The sequence below is a fragment of the Leptodactylus fuscus genome, chromosome 5, assembly GCF_031893055.1.
Source record: "Leptodactylus fuscus isolate aLepFus1 chromosome 5, aLepFus1.hap2, whole genome shotgun sequence".
Taxonomy (NCBI): Eukaryota; Metazoa; Chordata; class Amphibia; order Anura; family Leptodactylidae; genus Leptodactylus; species Leptodactylus fuscus.
This window is the reverse complement of record NC_134269.1, coordinates 115,615,595-115,640,260: the sequence shown is the minus strand read 5'-3', so window position 1 is coordinate 115,640,260 and position 24,666 is coordinate 115,615,595. Positions and strand designations below refer to the sequence as shown.

The 24,666-nt window shown below is 40.1% G+C and overlaps 1 protein-coding gene across 7 annotated transcripts in view; it reads right to left on the bottom strand.

Annotated features, from left to right (window-relative positions):
* MAGI2 (membrane associated guanylate kinase, WW and PDZ domain containing 2) overlaps positions 1-24,666 on the bottom strand; it is a 674,896-nt gene that overhangs the window by 103,698 nt on the left and 546,532 nt on the right. For 6 of the 7 annotated variants that reach the window (XM_075274083.1, XM_075274085.1, XM_075274084.1 and 3 more), the window contains one exon: positions 17,455-18,096. The exons of the other annotated variant lie outside the window; for it this stretch is intronic. In XM_075274083.1, the coding sequence (XP_075130184.1) occupies positions 17,455-18,096 (642 nt within the window). The remainder of the gene's footprint in view (positions 1-17,454; positions 18,097-24,666) is intronic. 7 annotated transcript variants of the gene reach the window in all.

Below are 24,666 nucleotides of genomic sequence, written 5' to 3'. Positions count from 1 at the left end.
CCTGACTTTTCCTCTCATTTACAAAGTCAGGGTTGGTGGGGAAGAACTAATAAAAAGACGCAGTGAGTGTGACATTTGGATGTACAGTAGTTTTCTCAAAAGTATAATAATTCTGCCAGATTTGATAAATAGCAGGGGGCGGTAAAACATTTTCTCATTTTATGTGCTTCTGGAAAGCAAAGATAACCCAATATAACAATGAAAATAAATAAAATATGACATTGTAGAAACAAAGTAAAGAAATGCCAAATGCAGAAACAGTTAACATCAACGCAGATCATCAGAAAGTTTAGATCATTAAAAATGTACACCCACAAAAACTGTACCCCCAAATAATGTAACACCTGGCTGTCACCGATCACCCATGAGTAATTTTTGTGCAATAACTAACATAGGTCCAAAAAGAGATCCAACGTAGGTGCGTAAATGCCCAGTATAATATAGGAGTCTGACAAGTGTTAAATAGTAACAAAGCCAAGGAACTGAGACTGGAGATGTATTAGGAAAACAGAAAAGACATGAAACAGCTGAAAGTTTCATAGAAACAGATGACCTCTGAAAATTACTATAAAAGGATCCATGGGAAAAATATGCAAATCTGTTTCCCAAGATGTAAATAGGGAAACAGTGCCTCTGTTTGCTAGGGAGTGATATTATCCCCATAACCTATATATGAGGATCCAGTGACAACTAATCCCTAATAAAAACAAAAGATTCATGAATTTAAGATCTCACTAACCTTACACACATATATAAAAAAGGTCAGATTATGAGATATACATTTTGTGTCAGAAGCAAAATGACAACCCATCAGAAGGCGGCAAAAAACCCTTTCCAAAAGATTTACTGCTTTTCTCTAATGGTATCTGACCTACTTTTAGAAAATAAGACTCTTACAGTTTTAATATGGTCACATGAAAGATGTTAGCCAAGGCTATGAGACATTGATACATAAACTATACTAAAATATCAAAACTATTTTATATTCCACAATTTCCCAAACTTTTCAGACACGGGGCATCCCTGGAAAAAAAAAAAAAAAATCCTCAGGCCACTGTACTGAATAATTTGCAGCTGCACACAAACATAGAAGGTAATAAGACACTCAAAGTACCTGTCATGAATAACATGACCCAAAAATAATCAAAAAAGTCAATTTTATTGAAACCACAGTTTAAAACTAGAGATGAGTGAACATTGAAATATTCGAGACTCAATATTCGTTTCGAGTAGAGCCTCAATATTCAACTACTTGATCGAATATCGAATCCCATTATAGTCTATGGGAAAAAATGCTCGTTTCAGGGGAAACCACTATTCGACTAAAAGAGAGTCACCAAGTCCACGAGTAGCAGGAGGAGAGTGTTTAGGAGGAGCGCTGTGCAGTTAAAGCACACGGACCCCATTATAGTCTATGGGGTCTGTGCGTTTCAACTGCCCAGCGCTTGCAGTTGCGCTGATAAAAAGTAAGCTGCCAGTTCTCCTGATTAGCAAAGACAAGCCTGTGGCAAATCAACGCTGGTTCTGCAGCAGGCTCATCCTTGCTAGTCGGGAGAGCTGGCAGCTTGCTGTTACGAGGGAGCTGACTTTTTTCTGTCATATGAATACACTGACCAGCGTTGATTGGCCAGTGTACAGCATTCGGCCAATCAACGCTGGATCTGCCGGAGGCTCGTCTGTGAGGAGGCAGAGTCTAAGATCAGAACACAATGGAGACTGCTGTGGTCTGATCTTAGACTCCGCCTCCTCACAGTTGATTGGCCAAATGCTGTACACTGGCCAATCCACGCTGGTCAATGCACTCCTATGAGAAAAAGTCCGCTCCCTTGTAACAGCAAGCTGCCATCTCTTCCGAGTAGCAAAGACGAGCCTGCTGCAGAACCACCATTGATTTGCCGAATGCTATACACTGTATAGCATTCGGCCAATCAACACTGGTTCTGAATCGAATATTTACTGCGAATAGCTAGTAGTATTTGATCGGGTATGAATATTTTGAATACCGTAGTATTCAATTGAGTAGGTATTCGATACTACTCGCTCATCTCTATTTAAAACCATATACGAAAAAGATGGATGTAAAGGATGCAGAAAACATACATACATAGAGGTCAGCAGGACAACACACTGCAACCCATTGGATGAAAACCTCCATAAACCAAATATGTAAATACATGTAATATAGTGTGTTTAGCCAAATATAATGGTAAGGCACAAACACTGTAAACAATAACAAAAGTACCACATGTATTAACTCCATAAGGCAAGTGTTCCCATAGAATGTCAATATGTAAACATAGGCCTATAATTACATGGAACAACCCACCAAAATATAAAGTCAGGGAAAAGTGGATAGCTTACCCATCGCGGAGTCAGTATAGATGGAGGGACATAGGGTGCAGAGGTGACGGACGGCTCTTGCCCAACGCACGTTTCAGTACGCATTTCAGCACGTTTGCCTTTGTCTGGGCAGGCATGCAAGCATGTATGTTTTCTATTACCTTTTTTTGTTTGTGTGCAGCTGTAGTAATTTGGTATAGACACGCTCTGAAAGAGGGCCAATTATTTATTGGGGTAGTTATTTAGGCGTTTCTGTTTCTTTCCCTACTTTTGTGCTATGTTTTTTGTATTGTTGAATAATTTTTACTAAAAGACAAAAAACTACAGTTTTGATGTGTTTTTAGCACAGTTTTTGAAATTACAGCTGGAACCTAAGTTAGTTTCACTTGTAAATTTAGAAAAACCACCAAAAACCACATTAAAACTGCATGCACTTTACCACTGGTTTTGAGGCAATTGTAACTGAATCACAACTGCACCATGTGAATGCACTGTCAAAGCTACACTATCCTATACTTTCCACCTAGCACATACAAAAATTTACCTTTTACCATCACCAAACTTTTTTAGTGGCTGATATGGTATCATGCTCCCCAATGGCCCAACACGCAGTACCTAGTGGTCCTCAGACATATAATAATGCTTCACAGCTGCCCCTAGACACCAAATAATGCTCCCAACTGGACCCCAGACTCCTAGTAATCCTCTCCATTGACTTCCAGAAACCTAATAATGCACCTCAGTGGCACCCAGACACCTAATAATACTTTCCAGTGCCCCACCAAACACCAAATGCTTCCCAGTGTTCCCTGGGCAAGTAATAATGTCCTCTGTGACCCTCAGATAAGTAATATTGGTTCCAGTGGCTTCCATGCAAGTGATAATGTCCTCCAGTGACCCCCAGACAAGCAATGTCCACCAGTGGCCCCAGGGAAGCAATCATTCCCTCCAGTACCCGCAGGCAAGCAATATTGTCCTCCAGTGGCTCCAAGGCAATTTATAATATCATCCAGAGGACTCCAGGCAAGTAATAATGTCCCCCAGCAGCCCCCAGGCAAGTAATAATTTCTCCCAGTTGCCCCCCCCCCCCGTAGACTCCAGGAAACTAATACCGTTCCCCAGCAGCCCCAGACAACTAATACTGTTCTCCCCTCCAGACAGGCACACCCAGTGCCCCAAGACAAGTAAAACTTTTCCACCCACTAACCACTGGACAAGTAATAATAGCATACATGCAAGTAATAATGTCCACAGTGACCCTCAAGAAAATAATGCCCCCCCCCCCCAGTGGCTCCACACTGTAGTTGTGCTATACGAATAAAAAATTTTTTTTTTGTTATCTGGAGCTCTGAGGGCCTCATAATTCTTATTTGCAGATTGACGTATCAGGTCTTAAAATGGTATCACTAATGCATGAGTGCTAAAGCAGTAAGTGAAAATCTTCCTGCTGCACCATTCTATTCAACTACATCAGCAAGCCAAAGATACCAATGTACTTAAAAGTGGACATGTGGCCATTTCCCCAGTGGATTGTCACAGCACACCTGGGAAGAGGGAAGGGTCTTCATGGCACACTGGTTGCGAATCGCTGCTATATGGAATGAGTAAGATAAATGGCACAAAAAAAGAAACCCAATTAGGCCAAGGCCCCATGTTGTGGAAACACAGCTTTTTCTGTTCCAGATTTTGTTGTGGTTTTTTGAGCCAAAGTCAAAAACGGCTACTAACGGATATGAAATATGTAGGAAGTTCTTATACTTCTCCTTTCTGCTCAATCCACGTCTGGCTTTAGCTCAAAAAAACGCAACAAGCCTCAAGGCCCCAAGTTGGGGAAACGCAGCACTTTTGGCTGCTTTGAAAAAAATGCTGCAGCAATAGGCAGGAGTAATGGCAGTGTGTGGCCTCTAAGACATTGGTGACTACAGCCACAGCCATAGGTGTGGGGTCAGAGCTAGAGCTAGGAAGCGTGCAAGGGGGAAGAGAGTAGATACAGAGGGTGGCTGACTTCCATCAGGTCACATGGTGCTGTGACATTTGGTTTGCAGACCTCAGTGCTTGTCATGTGACCAGAATGTATATCAGGTAAACACCGCTAAATTTTAACACAATGTATATAAGTTTTTTATATTGAGGAATCCTGTTATATGAACAATATTTTAATAAAACAGATAACCCCTTTAAAGTCAAGGAAAGCCCCTTTTAATATAATCCTTTCCTTCTTCTTTGTACGCTCTCACAACAGGCGTCTCACATAGACATAAAGGGTGAAGTAGGGTAGCGGCTTCCCTGTGTTTCCAGTCTAGTATTTATTAAGATAAGAAAAAAAAGGTTTTTGAGAGCTCACCCAATTGTATCAAATTGTTGCAGTGGAACTTTTCTTCAGGGTGCACGGCACATCCAGAACTGGTGGACGTCTTCAATATAGTGGCAAAAACAGCAGACAAAAGCCGGCAACTGCTCCGAAGGTGTACGATAAAATTAAACTTTTATTTCAAGAGTACATACAAAAATAAACAAAAACAAAAAACCCTATAAAAAAAACGCTAACGTGTTTCGGAACAGGTCGTTCCTTTTTCAAGGCCTTGAAAAAGGAACGACCTGTTCCGAAACGCGTTGGTGTTTTTTTATGGGGTTTTTTGTTTTTGTTTATTTTTGTATGTACTCTTGAAATAAAAGTTAAATTTTATCGTACACCTTCGGAGCAGTTGCCGGCTTTTGTCTGCTGTTTTTGCCACTCTAGTATTTATTGTTTTACTTGATGAATATACTGTATTACGTAGCTTCATATAGTGACTGATGGAAAGCCTGATAAAGATAGATATGTTTTAAAGATCAGAATTACAGAAACCATTCTGTATGACAAATGTGCAATTATAGTGGACATCTGGAAAGGGGCAAATACTTTTTCTCTGAACTATATGCAGTCTGCAAAAGGATAAAACAAAAACGGTCCCAATAGATAAGTATTCTAGCAAGACCTAATTAGAAGGGATTGGATAGGAGTTACTGAATCATCATTCTGAATCATCAAATCTCATTAAACATACCCTGAAGAACTATATGCATTTTAATAGAAATTCATCACCACTAGTTTCTGGGCTCAGGATTTCTCAGGAACCATATTCAATTCTCCAGAGGGCAATATGATAAGAGACCTAATATGCACATTTCAATAGAAAATCCTGACACTTGATGTGAGCAGAGATCTTATAATACCATATGCCAAATATACCCATCCTGAATCTAAGGAAAGTTCACTGTGCAAAATAAAACACTAGAGAACAGCATGACTGGGTATATTGTCCTACAGTGGCAAATCTAAATGAGACCTCAGAATTTGACTGACATTCAACCCTTGTCTTAGCCTAACCAATAAGGATAGTCTTAACTTGAAATGAGGTCTTAAAAACAGCTATACTACATTCTACACTTCCATCCAGAACTATTAAGATTTTCTCATCACTCTGAAGCATACACACTTATGTTCTGTACCACATACCTCATAGGCACCTAATGGTTAAAGTATTGGTAAAATAAGGTCTATTGATATAAAATGTATGGCTTTCAGCTGTATTGAAAACTGGCTGAAGGACTGTATCCAGAAAGTAGTGGTTAATGATTCCTACTTGGACTGGTCCCCAGTTCCTGATATACTTAAAGTCTCAGTGCTAGATCTGCCATTATTTAACTTATTAATAAAATTATTCAGATCGTCATATGGTTAAGATATGGACTTTCGGAAAAGGGATGTAATATTAATACTTTACAAAGCATTGGGGCAGCCTCAACTCAAATATCTGGCTTAGACCCCTTGCACATGACCGTGTACTAGTTCAGTGTGCTATCTGGGTTTTCCTGGACTGACCCATTAATTTCTGTTGTTCCACATACATGACTGTGTATTGGGCTGTGTATTTCAGTGTAGGGGCTGAAAGTCTGGGCTGCAAAACTCAGGACAAATCCTAATTCTGTGTAGTTTTGCAGCCGTGCTTCCATGGCTCCTATTCACTGAATGAATGGGGTTGCAGAAGCACAGCTGATACATGGGCTGCACACAGATGACAGTAGTGTGCAAGAGACCTTAGTTTTGGGTACCAATCACAATAGAGAGCTGCTAAATTCCACTAAATGGAGTACCTCAATTATGAGAAAAGATTAAAAGAATTACATTTTTGTCTAGACGAGAGGCATCTAATTATGGCGAACCTAATTTATTGATATAGCTATATTCTGTATGTGTTCCTGTGAACAGCGAGTCAAGTTAAATATGAAACTAATCTCTAAATGGCATAAAGTTAAAGATGGCACATCTTGAAGCTAAACTTTTGGCATTCAGTTTGGTTTGTTCCTAGTAGTACCCCCTTTGGCAAGTATCACAGCTTTTTAACACTTTTTATAGCCAACCAAGAATCTCAATTGTAATTTGAGGGATTTCGATCCATTCTACCTTTCTTCTAAATCTCTATACTCCTCTAACCTTGCTCTATAAAACACCAGCCATGGGTTCTTCTAAGCAGCTGCCTAGCACTCTGAAAATGAAAAGGGGGAGGCCCACAAAGCAGGTGAAGGCTATAAGACGATAGCAAAGCAATTCCAAGTCGCCCCTTCACCAGCTCAAAATGTAATTAAGAAATGGCAGTTACCAGTGGAGATCAAGATAAGGTCTGGAAAACCAAGAGAAATTTCAGAGGAGACTGGTTGTGGGAGTGCTACCATTCAGAACCCCCTTTTGACCAGCCAAAGAGTTTCAGAAAGATGTAACAGACCCTGGAGCTACATTGTTCTACTGTTCAGTGACACCTTCATGGAAGGTATCAGAAGAAATCCTCTCCTGCATCCTCACTACAAAATTCAGCATCAGAAGTTTGCAAAAGAACATCTAAACAAACCTGATGCATTTCAGAAACAAGTCCTGTGGACCGATGAGGTTAAAATAGAACTCTCTAGTTGCAATGATCAAATATATGTAGAGGAACACCTCTTCAACCACTACATCACTGTAGGAGTAAATAAAATATAACTTTTAATAATCTTTCTTAAAAATGCTCAATGCTCAATTATAGCAAACATAACACTAGCTGTAAAAAAGAAAGCTAAAGTTGAAAAGAGGATGGCTTCTACAAGTGGATCCTAAACACACAACAGATTACCTCAAAAGGCACAAGCTGAAAGTATTATTGTGGTTCTAGACATCATTGAAACTTTGTAGATCTTAAAAGATCAGTGCTCAGGAATCTACGGAACTGGAAGACTTTTGCAAGGAAGAGTGGATGTGAGTGGATGAAAATCTCTCAAACTAGAATTTAAAGACTGACTTTAAAAATCCTAAGGATAGAACATCGCTATAAAAGTCCCAAAATACCCCTTTAAGACTTTCAAATTAGTAAAATGTAGAGTAAAATTATGTAAAATGTATCATGGTTGCTGTAATAGTGCAATGATATATTGATTATAGAGACACTTTAATGTAACATCTCTCAAACTCATTAATGTAGCACTGGAATTATCTTTTATAATTCTGACCCATTTTCAGAGAAACAAGCATGCCTAAGAATTAATTATTCTGCTAAAAGTTATTCTAACAGCTGGGAACTAAAGCAAATTACTTAATTTTTGCTTCATTTCCATGTGTTTACGTTTTTTATTTGATGCCATCTGTATAAGTCAATAAGTTTCTTTTTCTACAGGACAATTCTAATTGAAAGGGCAAAATTTTAATTTCATATGGCTTTGTGGTTTTCAAGAATTTGCATGCAACATATTTTATTTTTGTATAAGATTATACTAGCAATTGTAGAAACCTTCACCAAGTGCCCCAGTTTAGAAGCTGTGGATGTCGTGGGAGACAGTCCATGGATTCAACTTAAAATTGGGGGAGTGGAGCTTTCTTATTTGATAGATACCAAGTCAAAAGTCCCTCCCTGTCGTGCCTGGTTAGAGCAGCACTTCTGATCTGTAACATGACTGCAAGCTGCTGAAAGTGAAGGAGGCCAATAATCTGTCAATCTGAAAAGTGAGAGTTATATGTGCAGACATGAATCTATGGGGGAAATAGAAGTAGAGGAGTTCATGGAACCTGATCATTCTAGGGATAAATATCTTGAAGGAGCTAGGTGGGGAAATGCTATGAGAGTTACTGGACGATGCTACTGAATCAAACACTGCAAACGGCACTGCAATGAGCATTGAGGGCATACTTACAAAGTTGCCCACTAATATACCTGTAATGCTGGATCTTGGTGGAAACCACCCAGAATCTGCAAGTTCAATGTTACATGGAGTTGATAGACCTGGTTATTGCTACTCTCAAAGTGTGTCCACTGCGAGTGGTGGCATTTCTAGCTACAGGAAAAGGATGCTGGGGGAGGTCTCCCTCAATCAGGTCCACCTTCACCCATGTGAGCATGAGTGGTTGGTGCAGGTCGTGGGAGCCAATACTGTGGCTTTCTCCCATCACTGAGCAGATTTCAGAGAGGTGTAGGAGATGCCAAGCCTGTCTGCCAATGCTACTAGTCCATCCCCCTGGCCTTGTACCAAGAGGTCAAGACTTCGCTGAAACAGAAGATGATAGCTGGGTGATCCAGCCTAGAAAGAGACCCTGGACCTCTCCAATAGTGTTGGTATATAAGAAGGATGGTTTGTTGTGGATCTGTGTGGATTGCCAGTGATTGAACACCTGGTATTTCACTACGTTGCACTTGGCCAACAACTATTGACAAGTGCCAGTCGACGAATGTTACCAGGTGACGACGACTTTCATCAAGTCGCTGGGAATTCTTACAGACACCATTTGGCCTAAACATACCTAGCATGTTCTAGAGACTGATGGAATTGTGATTGTAAGAACTAAATCAAGAATGCCTGTTGATATACTTGCATAATATCATCATCATCATCATCATCATCTTCTGTGGAACATGTGAAAGACGCACAGAGAAATTGGAGAGGGTCCTGTGCCCACTGGAACAGCAGACACTCAATATGTGCTACATCCTTTGTGAAAGCATTGAATATCTATGTTATGTAATATTCAAGGAAAGATTGTGATCTGTGGATATTATGTACTCAGATATTCAGTATTGGCCTGTGCCCAGTAATACCAGTTAACTATACACTTTGGTGGGAATAGTGGAAAAACTACCAAGATGTAATTAAGGATTTTGCCATGATCCTGATTGAGACAGTCTCTGGGGAAGCTACTGGTATGGATGGTAGAGGCGGACCAGGTTTTTGAGGAGCACCAGTGCACAAATATTGGCATACAGGGATTTCACCAAACCATTTGTGTTACTGAGAGATAGGAGGATGCAGGAATTAGGAATGGCACTGACTTAGGAACAGGATGGCTAAGAAAGGGTTGTCTCATATGCCTGTCGAGGCCATTTTGAGAGTGAAAATTAACTCTTGTAGCGACAGTTCATTCAAGCTAAAATGGTTAGAAACAGTGTGGGTGGTGAAAGAAGTTTGTTGTTAAAACGGGGGGCACCAAATTCATGCTAGTGATGGATAACAACCTGATACTGCACCACACAGAAGCTGCCAAAATGGGGAATTTGAAGTAACCGTGGATGGTGTGCCTTAGCAAGAAATTGTTTTATAATGCAGTAATGAGCTTGTCAAGACATGGCAAATGCACTGTCTAACAACCCCATTGACATACCCATCCGAATCAGATGAGCACTGTGAGGAGGAAGAGCTCAATGCAAGGTCCCAGTGGAGAGGTGAGACTTGGAGGGAAAAGATTCCTATAATATTGTGTAGATTGGCAGATACAACAGGCACAGGACCCCATCTGCCAAGATGTCATAAAGAATACTGTATCAGAAGATGCCACAATGTAGAAGAGAGAAGTGCTATCCTGTATAGGTAAGAACCTGTGGAAGCAACAATTCCAGCTGGTGGCACAGATTCAGGTTCTTCATTGCCACATGCAATTAGCGATGGCGTAGGTGTCTACATGGCACACATTGCTGTCATCCTACCTACACTTGGGGCAGAGAAGATTCACTTGGCTGAAAAAGTACTACAGAAGTTGCAGGAATTGTAGCCTGGCCAGGGGGCTGATCAAGAGGAGATAAGTGATACCCATCCACATGAAGAGACCACTCCAACTGGTTTCCATAGACAGTTTGTAAAGAAATTGAAGCAATACCACAAATATGTACTGACAATTATTGACCACTTCATCAAATTTGAAGCGTCCATTACCCCAAGGACCAGACATTTGCAGCCCAAGCCTTATGAAAGAGCTTAGTATTTCCCAATGGCTGTCCTGCACAGGTCCATTTAGACCCAGCTACTGAATACACTGGAAGAGCAGAAGGAGGAAGGATGGCCTAATTTCATCTGAGCTAGTATGTAATTTTATTTTGCCCAAACATTAACTTAAACTGGTAATATCCAGTAGTTACATGCACCGTGACAGTGTGGTGTACACTACCACTGTGCATTTGACTACTGGATATTACTAGTTTAAGTTAATGTTTGAGTGAAAGGGAAATAGGAAAGTGCTAATGGAGATTTACGATCTTGTGGCTCAGTCACTACCAGTTAAATGGAAATTGAGGGAAATGCTCAAGTAAAGCTAGGGGCCTGTCCCCTACATGGTGGTCTGACAGATCAAATCTTGTGTGCCAATGTACAAGGCGTAGCCCAAAGAAGGACTGAAAGACATCTGAGTGGTACACCACAACTTGCTGTGCACCTTTTTGTGTTTCTAGTATGTCCATAGGACAGTCCCTAGGTGCTGTTGCCTTTATAAGTCCATATCTATGAAAATGAAGAGGTTATGCTTCCCATGCTAATACTACTAGAGGTGACCAGTGCCCCTGGGATCCTGGAGTAAGTATCTTTGGGAGAATGAGAGATGATCGGATCGGAGACTCAGCCACCATTCCTGATGCATTCACAGCATGCCAATTTCAGGAGGAGGCCACAAAGAATGGAGTCTTCATCCATGGGATGGAGATCACCAGGATAGCAACCTATAACCAAAGGAGAAAGATGTAGCAGACAGTCATCTTGCTACATAGTTGTCAAATCACTGCTGGTGGAGGAGAATCCTTGTGAAGTCATTGTAGGCAGAGCCAGATGAGCGTCCTTTAGGTCCAGCAGTTTGTGCTCACAGGAGTTGGCAAGCAGTGAGAGATGAAGCTATATGAGAAGCTTCTGAAGAGTCGAGCTGATGTATGCCATCATGGCCATCCCTACAAGAGTTCAAGAATAGGAGCATGCTCACCTGTACACATTGGACTACTATGTTCTGCATAGTTGTGTTACATTATTGGCTTTTTCTCACCTGTTTCTGTACTTTAACTGTTGATAGTAAAAGCCCCTGTTAAGCACAGCTGGCTGTCAGATTCTGTGGCCATAGGTTCCTGTGTGTTACAGCTGCCTACACAGAATTGTTCACAGATCATAATATAAGATTTGGCTTTGCTAGGCTGCATGTAGGGAGCTGAAGACAACAGACAACATCAATTCCTCACGGTTTTCTAGTTCTCTACTTGCTGTCATTCTTTGTTTATTTCCATGGTCATGTGATGGACACACAGGTGCACAGATTGTTACGAGATTGAGATTCTGACTACTGTGATGTGACTGTAATGAGCCGTGCACCTGTGTGTCTATCACATGACCATGGACTGTCCATCACATGACCATATACTGATTTCTATCTACTGAAAGAAAACAACTCACAGTAAGAAGAGATCTAGAAAATCACGAGGAATTGACAGAGTGTATTGGAAAATTGTATAGACTTTAAATTCTAAAAAACAATTTTTGTTGAAACTGGACAACCCATTAAAGATATTTAGAATACTAACAGCTTTTTAGAAAGAAGGTAGCAATGACAGACTTTGCCTAATTATGTAATTTATGGTCATCCATTAATTTAAAGCGATAACTTTTGATTTTTGGCAGCATGTGTCATTAACAAATTTTGGATCATTTCTGTGGAATCCTGCATTTCTTCACCATTTCCTCTTGTATTGAGAGCTGTTCCTTCCTCGCACGGAATGTTACTGAGTAGGGGCGTACGGGGCTGTTTAACATGTAGAGAAAGTGAGGGGAGGGTCACTTCAAACTGTTATAACTTGGATATTATAAAATGGACAAACTTGCTCGTGGTGTTATATAAAAGAGGAGATTCTCCTCCAGAGATAACACTGCTTGAAAACACAGTCGGGATTAGGATATTTATATGCAGCTGTATAATATATATGATCTAAAAATCTCAATACTGACACTTCTTGTCATATGAATGAAGAGAATTTCATCTTTGTACATAATGTCCAATTTATAACTATTTGAAGTGACCCTCCCCATTTTCTTCTCTAAATGCCCTGTATTCCTGTACACAGTAACAGTCAGTGAAAGGCAGAAACAGTTTTCAATACAAAGAGAAGGGAAAGAGTGAAACAATGCAGGATTTCACAGAAATAAAATATATTACAAAATGTATTAATGGCACAAATACTGCCAGAAAATAAAGTTGTCGAAAGTTTAGTTACACTTTAAGGGTGCATTCATACTAAGTATACACTGAGCTGATTCTGAACGTAAAGCACGTTCAGAATCAGCGCCTACAAAGCAGATCCCATTCATTTCAATGGGAGCCGACATTGAAATGAATGGGCTGCTTTTTTTCCTATTGAGATACGCACGTATCACATTGAAACCAATAGGGGAAAAAAGAAGCCCATTCATTTCAATGGGGAGCGCTCGTATGTCGGCTCCCATTGAAATGAATGGGATCTGCTTTGTACGTGCTGATTCTGAACGTGTTTTACGTTCAGAATCAGCTCAGCATATACTTAGTGTGAATGCACCCTAAATCAGCCTGTATAATAGTACCCACTGCATGTTTGTGTAGTGTCATAGGTACCACACATGGTTTATCATTAACTGCAGGCCTCCAGTTACCATTGATGCTTGTACAGATCATTGGTGGAGGGTTAAAAAAGTAGAAACTATAGACTACTTTTATTCTAATAAAGGGTTGTCAAATTGGGTCTCCCCCTTTAAATAGATTGCTGAAAGAACTGTTACTAGAAAGGAGCATGAACATATTCTGGAGCCGACTTGTAACCTCAGCACATAATAAATAATAAGGAGGTTTGAAGGACTCGCTAATGAATGATGGGAAACTCAACAGTTGCCACATTATAAGACAGTACATCTATTTTTCACAGCACTATGTATTTTAGGACATATTTCAACCACTGCTGACAAGGCCCATGCTTTTCATGTTTATTTTCTCCTTAAATTTACTTAAAAGCTATGTAAACCTTTACAATCATTTTAGTGGATGGAGAAAGTGCAGACTCTGAAGTCTTCATCAGAGTCTCCTATCTCAACATCATCGAGCTACTTTGGAGAAAATTCTAACATGCAGTTCATTCTAGAAAACCAAAAAAAGTACAGGAGCAAGAGGCTTTATGCCAAGAAAACTTGGCATATTTACCAAAAAGGAACTAAAAAGGCCTCAATCAAAACTGTGACTGCTGCAAAAGAAGGCTCTACACAATATTAGGAACTAATGCTATGCACTCTTTTAAGCAGGACAAGAGATAAGTACAGTATTATTTCCCTTATTGCCAGGTTGTTTAAGGGTTGTGTAACGCAATATTTTAATTAAAGGAGTATTTCAGGATTTTTACACTGATGAACTTGCTTGACAACATCAGATTGGAAGCGACCCAACTGCTGACAGCTATTTGAGAAGTCTACAGCACTCAATAGAGCACTGCAACCTCTACTTAGTGACCGACATCATGTCCGTCAGTCATGTAGAAAATAAGACTATGGGTGGTACAATACCATGCCTGTGCTGGGCATAGAAAGCGCAATGCTCACGCAGTCACCACAGCCTGTTCAGTCAGCTGATAGGTCATTCTCAATATAAAAGTCCTGGAATAGCCTTTTCGTGTGAAATATTAAAAATAACAAACGTGTGTTCAGTTTTCTTACATCTTACAAATTCTGCCAAGAGTATATAAAAAAAAAAGCAAAAAAAAAGTAAAGATGACATGTACTAAGACTGCAAAATTAAAACGGCTCCAGCTTTGTTGGGAATATATCACAAATGAGATTAATATTGTCATTGGGATTATAAATCTCTATTTGTTGTTTTATTTTCAATCTATATCTAGCACATAAAAAAAAAGTAGGTATACGCTTTAAGCCAACAATTTAATGCTCACAAATGATGTCAGTACCAACCCTGTACCTCTTCAACTTCATGAAATGAACTGTCACATAGTCATCTATGAATTCTTTTACATCAGACTCGAGAAAGCTACACATTATCCTTTAAGTTCATATATCAAGAAGGCTGTGGGTGTGACATGACCTATCAAAACATGACTACAGTGAAGACTATGAAGATTTTCCATAGTAGATGGATATACAGTATTTGCTGAAACACAAATTTTCAATGTAGCAAATATAAAACCTCTAGATTCAGAATCTACAACCAAAATATATATATATATATATATATATATATATATATATATATATGTATATATATATATATATATTTATATATATATATATATACAGTCCTATGAAAAAGTTTGGGCACCCCTATTAATCTTAATCATTTTTTGTTCTAAATATTTTGGTGTTTGCAACAGCCATTTCAGTTTGATATATCTAATAACTGATGGACACAGTAATATTTCAGGATTGAAATGAGGTTTATTGTACTAACAGAAAATGTGCAATATGCATTAAACCAAAATTTGACCGGTGCAAAAGTATGGGCACCCTTATCATTTTATTGATTTGAATTCCCCTAACTACTTTTTACTGACTTACTGAAGCACAAAATTGGTTTTGTAACCTCAGTGAGCTTTGAACTTCATAGCATGATGTATCCAATCATAAGAAAAGGTATTTAAGGTGGCCAATTGCAAGTTGATCTCCTATTTGAATCTCCTCTGAAGAGTGGCATCATGGGCTACTCAAAACAACTCTCAAATGATCTGAAAACAAAGATTGTTCAACATAGTTGTTCAGGGGAAGGATACAAAACGTTGTCTCAGAGATTTAACCTGTCAGTTTCCACTGTGAGGAACATAGTAAGGAAATGGAAGACCACAGGGACAGTTCTTGTTAAGCCCAGAAGTGGCAGGCCAAGAAAAATATCAGAAAGGCAGAGAAGAAGAATGGTGAGAACAGTCAAGGACAATCCACAGACCACCTCCAAAGAGCTGCAGCATCATCTTGCTGCAGATGGTGTCACTGTGCATCGGTCAACTATACAGCGCACTTTGCACAAATAGAAGCTGTATGGGAGAGTGATGAGAAAGAAGCCGTTTCTGCACGTATGCCACAAATAGAGTTGCCTGAGGTATGAAAAAGCACATTTGGACAAGGCAGCTTCATTTTGGAAACAAAAATTGAGTTGTTTGGTTATACAAAAAGGCGTTATGCATGGCGTCCAAAAAGAAACAGCATTCCAAGAAAAACACATGCTACCCACTGTAAAATTTGGTGGAGGTTCCATCATGCTTTGGGGCTGTGTGGCCAATGCCGGCATCGGGAATCTTGTTAAAGTTGAGAGTCGCATGGATTCCACTCAGTATCAGCAGATTCTTGAGAATAATGTTCAAGAATCAGTGACGAAGTTGAAGTTACGCCGGGGATGGATATTTCAGCTAGACAATGATCCAAAACACCGCTCCAAATCCTCAGGCATTCATGCAGAGGAACAATTACAATGTTCTGGAATGGCCATCCCAGTCCCCAGACCTGAATATCATTGAACATCTGTGGGATGATTTGAAGCGGGCTGTCCATGCTCGGCGACCATCTAACTTAACTGAACTTGAATTGTTTGTCCAAAATACCTTTATCCAGGATCCAGGAACTGATTAAAAGCTACAGGAAGCGACTAGAGGCTGTTATCTTTGCAAAAGGAGGATCTACTAAATATTAATGTCACTTTTCTGTTGAGGTGCCCATACTTTTGCACCGGTCAAATTTTGGTTTAATGCATATTGCACATTTTCTGTTAGTACAATAAACCTCATTTCAATCCTGAAATATTACTGTGTCCATCAGTTATTAGATATATCAAACTGAAATGGCTGTTATAAACACCAAAATATTTAGAACTAAAAATGATTAAGATTAATAGGGGTGCCCAAACTTTTTCATAGGACTGTATATTCTATTATAAATGTATATTAAATAAATATATACTATTTCATTAATTCTCTGAGTTTGCAATGTTTACCTGTAATTAGTAATACCATAATAAACTAAGGCATTCTGTGCTCTCGCCTTACACATATAAAAACTACACATCCATTGACCTTATTCATAAAATAATCTTTCATGGATGCTTAGACATGCCGTATCTTTTACAAGATAAAGCAGTCAGATCAGGTTTCCTTGAGAGACTACATTTTCATAATTGCTCTGATTATCAGATTAGTCAGAAATACAATGTTACAAATTAGTGGGAAATTACATTTTAATAGGTTCAACATTACTTTGATCTTTTAATTTTCCATGAAAATCTTCCCACATGAAAAACGATAACAGAAGGGAATATTTGTAATTTACCAAAATAGAAAAGTAATTTTCCTTAATGTAACTTTGTTTATAATGATAAGCATAATTAGAGTGGAAAGGACCTTTCTGCGTATACAAATAATTATACACACATCAACCAGAGGTCATTTCTTAACACAATGGCCATTCCACATAGAAAATGGCGTAAATAAAAAACAGAGCCGTTACGGAAGGCATTGAATACATTGAATAGCCAAACAAAACATATCAAAGCTAAATCTGAAAGTGGAAACCAGTTGTAAAATATTCACTAATGACAACTGAAACTGAAAGACTTCCTATTGAGTAAGCTGGCAGCGATGGTTGAAAGACCACTGTTACAAAGCATAAGCATCTTATCTCCCAAGTATCTTGACAGGACTTCACCACTAGCAGTAATGGCCCTGTCATACAGTTAGAAGTGTATTTGTCTGGTGCAAGTGTTTTTTTTTTTTTTTTGAAATGCTTTTAAAAATAAACATAGCATTAAGAGACAAATACAATTTTACATGCAAATCAAACCATATAGCAAATCACTTAACTTACCTCCTCTGTGAATTACCAATGAGGTCTCATTTCCCACAGGACATTCTTTGAGTAACTCTACTACTTCTAAATGGTTCAAATTCTGTACATTCTGCTGGTTGATCTCCACTATAAGGTCCCCTTCGAATAAACCAGGGCATCCCTGAACGTCTAGTATTTGCTTCACTCTTTGCCCAGTTGGACTGTCTGCTATTGTGAAGCCAAAGCCCTGTGCCCCTTTCACAATGGTTAAGGTCATGAGTTCTGCTTGAGTGGCCCCAGAAGAAGCCATTGATACATTATCATCATGTGCAGGTGGAGGTGGTGGAAATGTATTTTCAAGCTGACTATCTGCTGGGATGGAGTGCAAAGAAGGCATTGGTCGTTCTGCTACATCTGGTACAGATTGAGACGTCCTAGAAATGTATTCCAAATAGGTCTCATAGTTATTTCTTCCATTTACCACTACTGGAGGCCTTTCTATTACTGCCAGAGGTGGAACCAAGCTGCTTGCAGGATCTTCAGGATCATAGGGTAAGGGATATCCTCGACATAGCACCAAGTTTACACTTTGACCAATTGGGACAGACTGGAAGAGTTTGACCACATCTGCATGTGTGTGGCCAAGGACACACACTTCATTAATATACACAATGACATCACCTACAACGAGAAGACAAATGAATAATAAAATTATATTACAATTACCACTTAAACAGAGAAAAATGAATTATATACTTGATAAGATGAGTTGTCTATCCACTCTGTAAACAAAAGAGAATACCCATTACTGAAAATCTAGAACTGGTTCAAATGATCTTATAATTACAAAGGAAAGCAAATATGGCAAATATTTGTATATAGCTAACAGAAATTTGGAGATTACTTTGAACTGAAGAAATTCAACCATGGCCAATACAAAACACAGAAAGAATTCATTTTAATTTTTAACATTTACTCAACCTTGCATTTACTGATAATGTGTAAAGTCGAAGATCACCTTAGCTCTGAAATATCACAACTCCTAAAACAATCAAAGTCATTTTTCATATAATGGTATAAGAAATTAACTTAAAGTATAAGCTTAACTTCCAGCCTGACCACTCAAGTGTTACACTAAAAAAAAAAAAAAATAATTACCACATACGAAAGCCTACATAATGACTAATATAGTTGGTGATGAGAGAGATATGAGGGACCAAAATGTGAATAAAAACTAGACAATGCCAACAGTGAAAGAGAGTCTGTCTATAGTCAATCTAGTAATTCGTAATCTATCATACTTTTCTTCTGTTCGCTAAGGCAAGGTATTTTAATTTGAATTGGCCTTCAGACATCTAGCGTGGCACAACATTTATAGTTTTATTTACCAGTACTCTTTACACATCTAAAAAAAAATTGTTTGATATTGTGTAGAAGGGATGCACTATGTTAATAAAGTTTATGTCTATATTGTCCAGGGGGGTAGAAAAGAGATATAGTAATAACACTAACAATAATACAGGGAGTATACAAGTTAGAATTATCTCAGTTAAAACTGTCCACTTCCTGAACAATGATTCACGAAAGTGGCAGCCTGGTAGCCAATGAGCACTACCATCAGTAGTAAAAGAAGTTTGCCAACAGGGCATGGGAATGATCGGAGAGTATGATTCTCAGTACTCACTGCCCCTAAAACTCGCAGCTTGTTCTCTGCACTTTGGTAACTGTGACATAAGCGCCAGGGCCACAGAAGTCCTCGGAGTCCAATTAGCAGCGAAAATCATGTGGGCTTGAATAATTATACTGTGTGGGATCTGGTGGGGGAGGGGGGTCACTATACTGTGTGGGACCTGCTGATATGCTGTATGGGATGGCGCCTCATGAGAGCCCCCCATTCCTACAAGAGAACACCACCCAGAACACTCCCCCAAGAACCATCATATCTTGATGAAAATTGTAGAATCATATAAAACATACAGAAAAAGTAGGGTTCTGGTATGAAATACTTCATCACTCAGAAAAAGCTTTGGAAAGCCCCTCACCACTCCCTGTTGCAATCATGTTTATCAGGGGAACTGATAGGAATGTCTATTGAGGACAGATGAGCACAGAGTTGCAAGGAGCTCATATGGCCTTTTACCTTTTTGCTTGGGGTGAAGATCAGGATATGGTTATGACTAGAGATGAGCGAACAGTGTTCTATCGAACACATGTTCGATCGGATATCAGGGTGTTCGCCATGTTCGAATCGAATCGAACACCACGTGGTAAAGTGCGCCAAAATTCGATTCCCCTCCCACCTTCCCTGGCGCCTTTTTTGCACCAATAACAGCGCAGGGGAGGTGGGACAGGAACTACGACACTGGGGGCATTGAAAAAAATTGGAAAAAGTCATTGGCTGCCGAAATCAGGTGACCTCCATTTTAGACGAATAGTGGATTTCAAATCCGGGTCATATGAGAATGTGAACTTTGTGACTATGAGACAGGGATAGCTGTACAGGCAGGGATAGCTAGGGATAACCTTTATTTAGGGGGGAATGTTATTAAAAATAACTTTTTGGGGCTCTATCGGGTGTGTAATTGTGATTTTTGTGAGATAAACTTTTTCCCATAGGGATGCATTGGCCAGCGCTGATTGGCCGAATTCCGTACTCTGGCCAATCAGTGCTGGCCAATGCATTCTATTAGCTTGATGAAGCAGAGTGTGCACAAGGGTTCAAGCGCACCCTCGGCTCTGATGTAGCAGAGCCGAGGCTGCACAAGGGTTCAAGCGCACCCTCGGCTCTGATGTAGGAGAGCCGAGGGTGCACTTGAACCCTTGTGCACCCTCAGCTCTGCTACATCAGAGCCGAGGGTGCGCTTGAACCCTTGTGCACACTCTGCTTCATCAAGCTAATAGAATGCATTGGCCAGCGCTGATTGGCCAATGTATTCTATTAGCCTGATGAAGTAGAGCTGAATGTGTGTGCTAAGCACACACATTCAGCTCTACTTCATCGGGCTAATAGAATGCATTGGCCAGCGCTGATTGGCCAGAGTACGGAACTCGACCAATCAGCGCTGGCTCTGCTGGAGGAGGCGGAGTCTAAGATCGCTCCACACCAGTCTCCATTCAGGTCCGACCTTAGACTCCGCCTCCTCCGGCAGAGCCAGCGCTGATTGGCCGAAGGCTGGCCAATGCATTCCTATGCGAATGCAGAGACTTAGCAGTGCTGAGTCAGTTTTGCTCAACTACACATCTGATGCACACTCGGCACTGCTACATCAGATGTAGCAATCTGATGTAGCAGAGCCGAGGGTGCACTAGAACCCCTGTGCAAACTCAGTTCACGCTAATAGAATGCATTGGCCAGCGCTGATTGGCCAATGCATTCTATTAGCCCGATGAAGTAGAGCTGAATGTGTGTGCTAAGCACACACATTCAGCACTGCTTCATCACGCCAATACAATGCATTAGCCAGTGCTGATTGGCCAGAGTACGGAATTCGGCCAATCAGCGCTGGCTCTGCTGGAGGAGGCGGAGTCTAAGGTCGGACCTGAATGGAGACTGGTGTGGAGCGATCTTAGACTCCGCCTCCTCCAGCAGAGCCAGCGCTGATTGGCCGAATTCCGTACTCTGGCCAATCAGCACTGGCTAATGCATTGTATTGGCGTGATGAAGCAGTGCTGAATGTGTGTGCTTAGCACACACATTCAGCTCTACTTCATCGGGCTAATAGAATGCATTGGCCAGCGCTGATTGGCCAGAGTACGGAATTCGGCCAATCAGCGCTGGCTCTGCTGGAGGAGGCGGAGTCTAAGATCGCTCCACACCAGTCTCCATTCAGGTCCGACCTTAGACTCCGCCTCCTCCAGCAGAGCCAGCGCTGATTGGCCGAATTCCGTACTCTGGCCAATCAGCACTGGCTAATGCATTGTATTGGCTTGATGAAGCAGTGCTGAATGTGTGTGCTTAGCACACACATTCAGCTCTACTTCATCGGGCTAATAGAATGCATTGGCCAATCAGCGCTGGCCAATGCATTCTATTAGCGTGAACTGAGTTTGCACAGGGGTTCTAGTGCACCCTCGGCTCTGCTACATCAGATTGCTACATCTGATGTAGCAGTGCCGAGTGTGCATCAGATGTGTAGTTGAGCAAAACTGACTCAGCACTGCTAAGTCTGCATTCGCATAGGAATGCATTGGCCAGCCTTCGGCCAATCAGCGCTGGCTCTGCCGGAGGAGGCGGAGTCTAAGGTCGGACCTGAATGGAGACTGGTGTGGAGCGATCGTAGACTCCGCCTCCTCCAGCAGAGCCAGCGCTGATTGGTCGAGTTCCGTACTCTGGCCAATCAGCACTGGCCAATGCATTTCTATGGGGAAAAGTTAGCTTGCGAAAATCGCAAACTGACAGGGATTTCCATGAAATAAAGTGACTTTTATGCCCCCAGACATGCTTCCCCTGCTGTCCCAGTGTCATTCCAGGGTGTTGGTATCATTTCCTGGGGTGTCATAGTGGACTTGGTGACCCTCCAGACACGAATTTGGGTTTCCCCCTTAACGAGTTTATGTTCCCCATAGACTATAATGGGGTTCGAAACCCATTCGAACACTCGAACAGTGAGCGGCTGTTCGAATCGAATTTCGAACCTCGAACATTTTAGTGTTCGCTCATCTCTAGTTATGACTACTGCTGCCTATGCTAGGCTCTCTCACAGAGAATCATAAAGAAAGCTTATGTCTAGCATAAATGATATCCCTTCTTTTTTAGAATGACATGTACACATGTATATTTTGAACACCAGAGAGTGCTATAACAATCAGAAAATTGTAATATTTTTGCACAGGAAATTTTTTTCTAAATACTTCTACAAAGTTACTCTAAAACACATTAATTTTACTTATTGCATTTGTTTTGCTGGATTAACCCCTTTTACTACAACCTAAATTTTATTAAGAATTTCCAATTTATTAAATAAGTGGTTATCATCCTTTTATCCACTCTTACAACAAAGAAAAACCAAATTCTTCACACCTGTACTGGACATATTATATGTATTCAACAGTAATATCTGCTTACAGATGAATAGTTCAAATTACCCGATTTAGGCTCTGTTCATATCTCAATTAGGAGCCCTGTTTCAGATATTTCCATTAATGCCAAAAAGTAGGACATTATGCAAAAATCCAAACAAACCCCATAAGCTAGTGGGGGTCAGTCGGTCATCTTTGGTTTCTGTCATTACCAAAGCAGCACCACCTCCATCTGCCATCAATTTCTTGTTCTGCCCCGAGGCAACAGAACAATGGACTTAACCAATGCAGATGTTAAAATCAGAATTTGTTGGACAACCCCTTTAACCCCTTCTAACTTTGTGCCATACATTGCACTAAGCAGGTAGTTAACGTTCAGTGCTGTAATGTTACAGCACTGTAATGCCATGGGAACAGGAGCTGTGCCTGTGGCACATGGCTGTATTGCACAGTTGAGGCCCAGAACTAGCTGCCAAAGTCAGGGGGCAAGAACGTACTCCACAGCACACGTTAGATCACCCACGATAAAGTTGTAGGGTTTCAGTGGTTGCCATGGCAGCCTGGAGACTGTGGTCTCCTTACTGCCTATCCCCATTACAAACAGTGAGCCAATGTGAGATCTCAGGTTCAAGTTTCCATGTGGGACAGGAAAAAATTTAAAACATTAAAGTGCATCTCAGTTCACTCTATTCAATAATAGCGTTATTTAATCTGTAGGATGAATGCTGTGAAGATTAAATATACCACAATGTGCTTATTACACTGGGGAACAGCAATTTCATTGTCTTAAATCTGTGACTTGTTTTCAACTAACTTTTGGCCTCTGGATCCAAAAATAACCGCAGTTTTTGTCTATCAAGTCAACTTCTTAAGGATACCCTCAAACGTCATTCATATAAAGGAAAATAAAGTAAAAACTTACCAAATATACAGTTTACAAAGAATAATTTTATTCCTACAAAGGCTATAATAGTTACTGCAAGTTAAATTGTGTTCATATAAATAGTTGTTTTTTTTTATCGAGCAGTAATTACATATTAACCCCTTCAAGTACTCTCTCGTACATGTACTTGGAAGAATGTGGTTACTTACCGCATCCCCACGCGCATGTACGTGATGGTTATCACAGGGTCTCAGAAGAAGAGCCCATGTGATCACCGCAGGAGCAACGGCTGTATCTGACAGCCAGGCTCCCGCTGCAAAAGCGGGGACAGTGATTACACCGATCCCTGCTGTTTAACCCTTAAAATGCTGCAATCAATAGAGACCACGGCATCTTAAGGGTTTGTCAGTGTAACTGAATGCCGCAGGCAGCATCAGGAATGGGTGTAAGCTGTAACTGATAGCTAACACCCTGCTCCTTAACCCCCCATTGGAGCTGAGATACACATTGATTTGGTACTCTAGGAGCTCTGCTTTTCAAATGTCAAGTGTCGCTCATTCTCTTCCCTTCACTGCCGTGTGCCCAAACTTCAATTTACACCCACATGTGGGGTATTTCTACGCTTGGGAGAAATTGTATAAAACTGTGGGATGCATTTCCTCCTTCAGCCCTTTGTGAATGTGTTAATTTTAGGGTTAAATGAATGTATTAGTGAAAAAAAATTAAATGTCTAAATTTCACCTCCATTTTTTTAAATTCCTGTCAAATGCTTAAAAGGTTAATAAATATCTGAAATGCGGTTTTGAATTATGTGACGGGTTTAGTTTTGAAAATGGGGTGATTTATGGGGGTTTCTAATATATAGGCCTTTATAATCTCCGTCAGAACTGAAGTGGTCCTTCAAAAATTAGTTTGGGGAATTTTCTTGTAAATTTGGAAAAATCGCTGTTACACTTGTAAGCCTTGTAACGTCCAAAATAAATTAAATTAAAGAATGATTAAAAGATTATGCCAATATAAAGCAGAGATATGGTAGATAATAAATATCAATGTATTTGGTTAATATGACTGTTTGAAAGCCAGAGCATTTCACATTTTGAAAATTGCGATTTTTTTTCCCAAATTTCCATCAAATTTCCTATGTTTTTTTTTATAAATAAACACAAAAATATTGTTTAGTGTTTACCACTAACATGAAGTATAATGTGTTATGAAAAAAAACACTCAAAATCACTTGTGTAAGTTAAAGAGTCTCAAAGTTATTGCCATATAAAGTGACACGTCAGTTTTGAAAAATTAGGTTTGGTCCTTAAGGCACTTTTGGGTCTGGTTCTGAAGGAGTTAAGGTA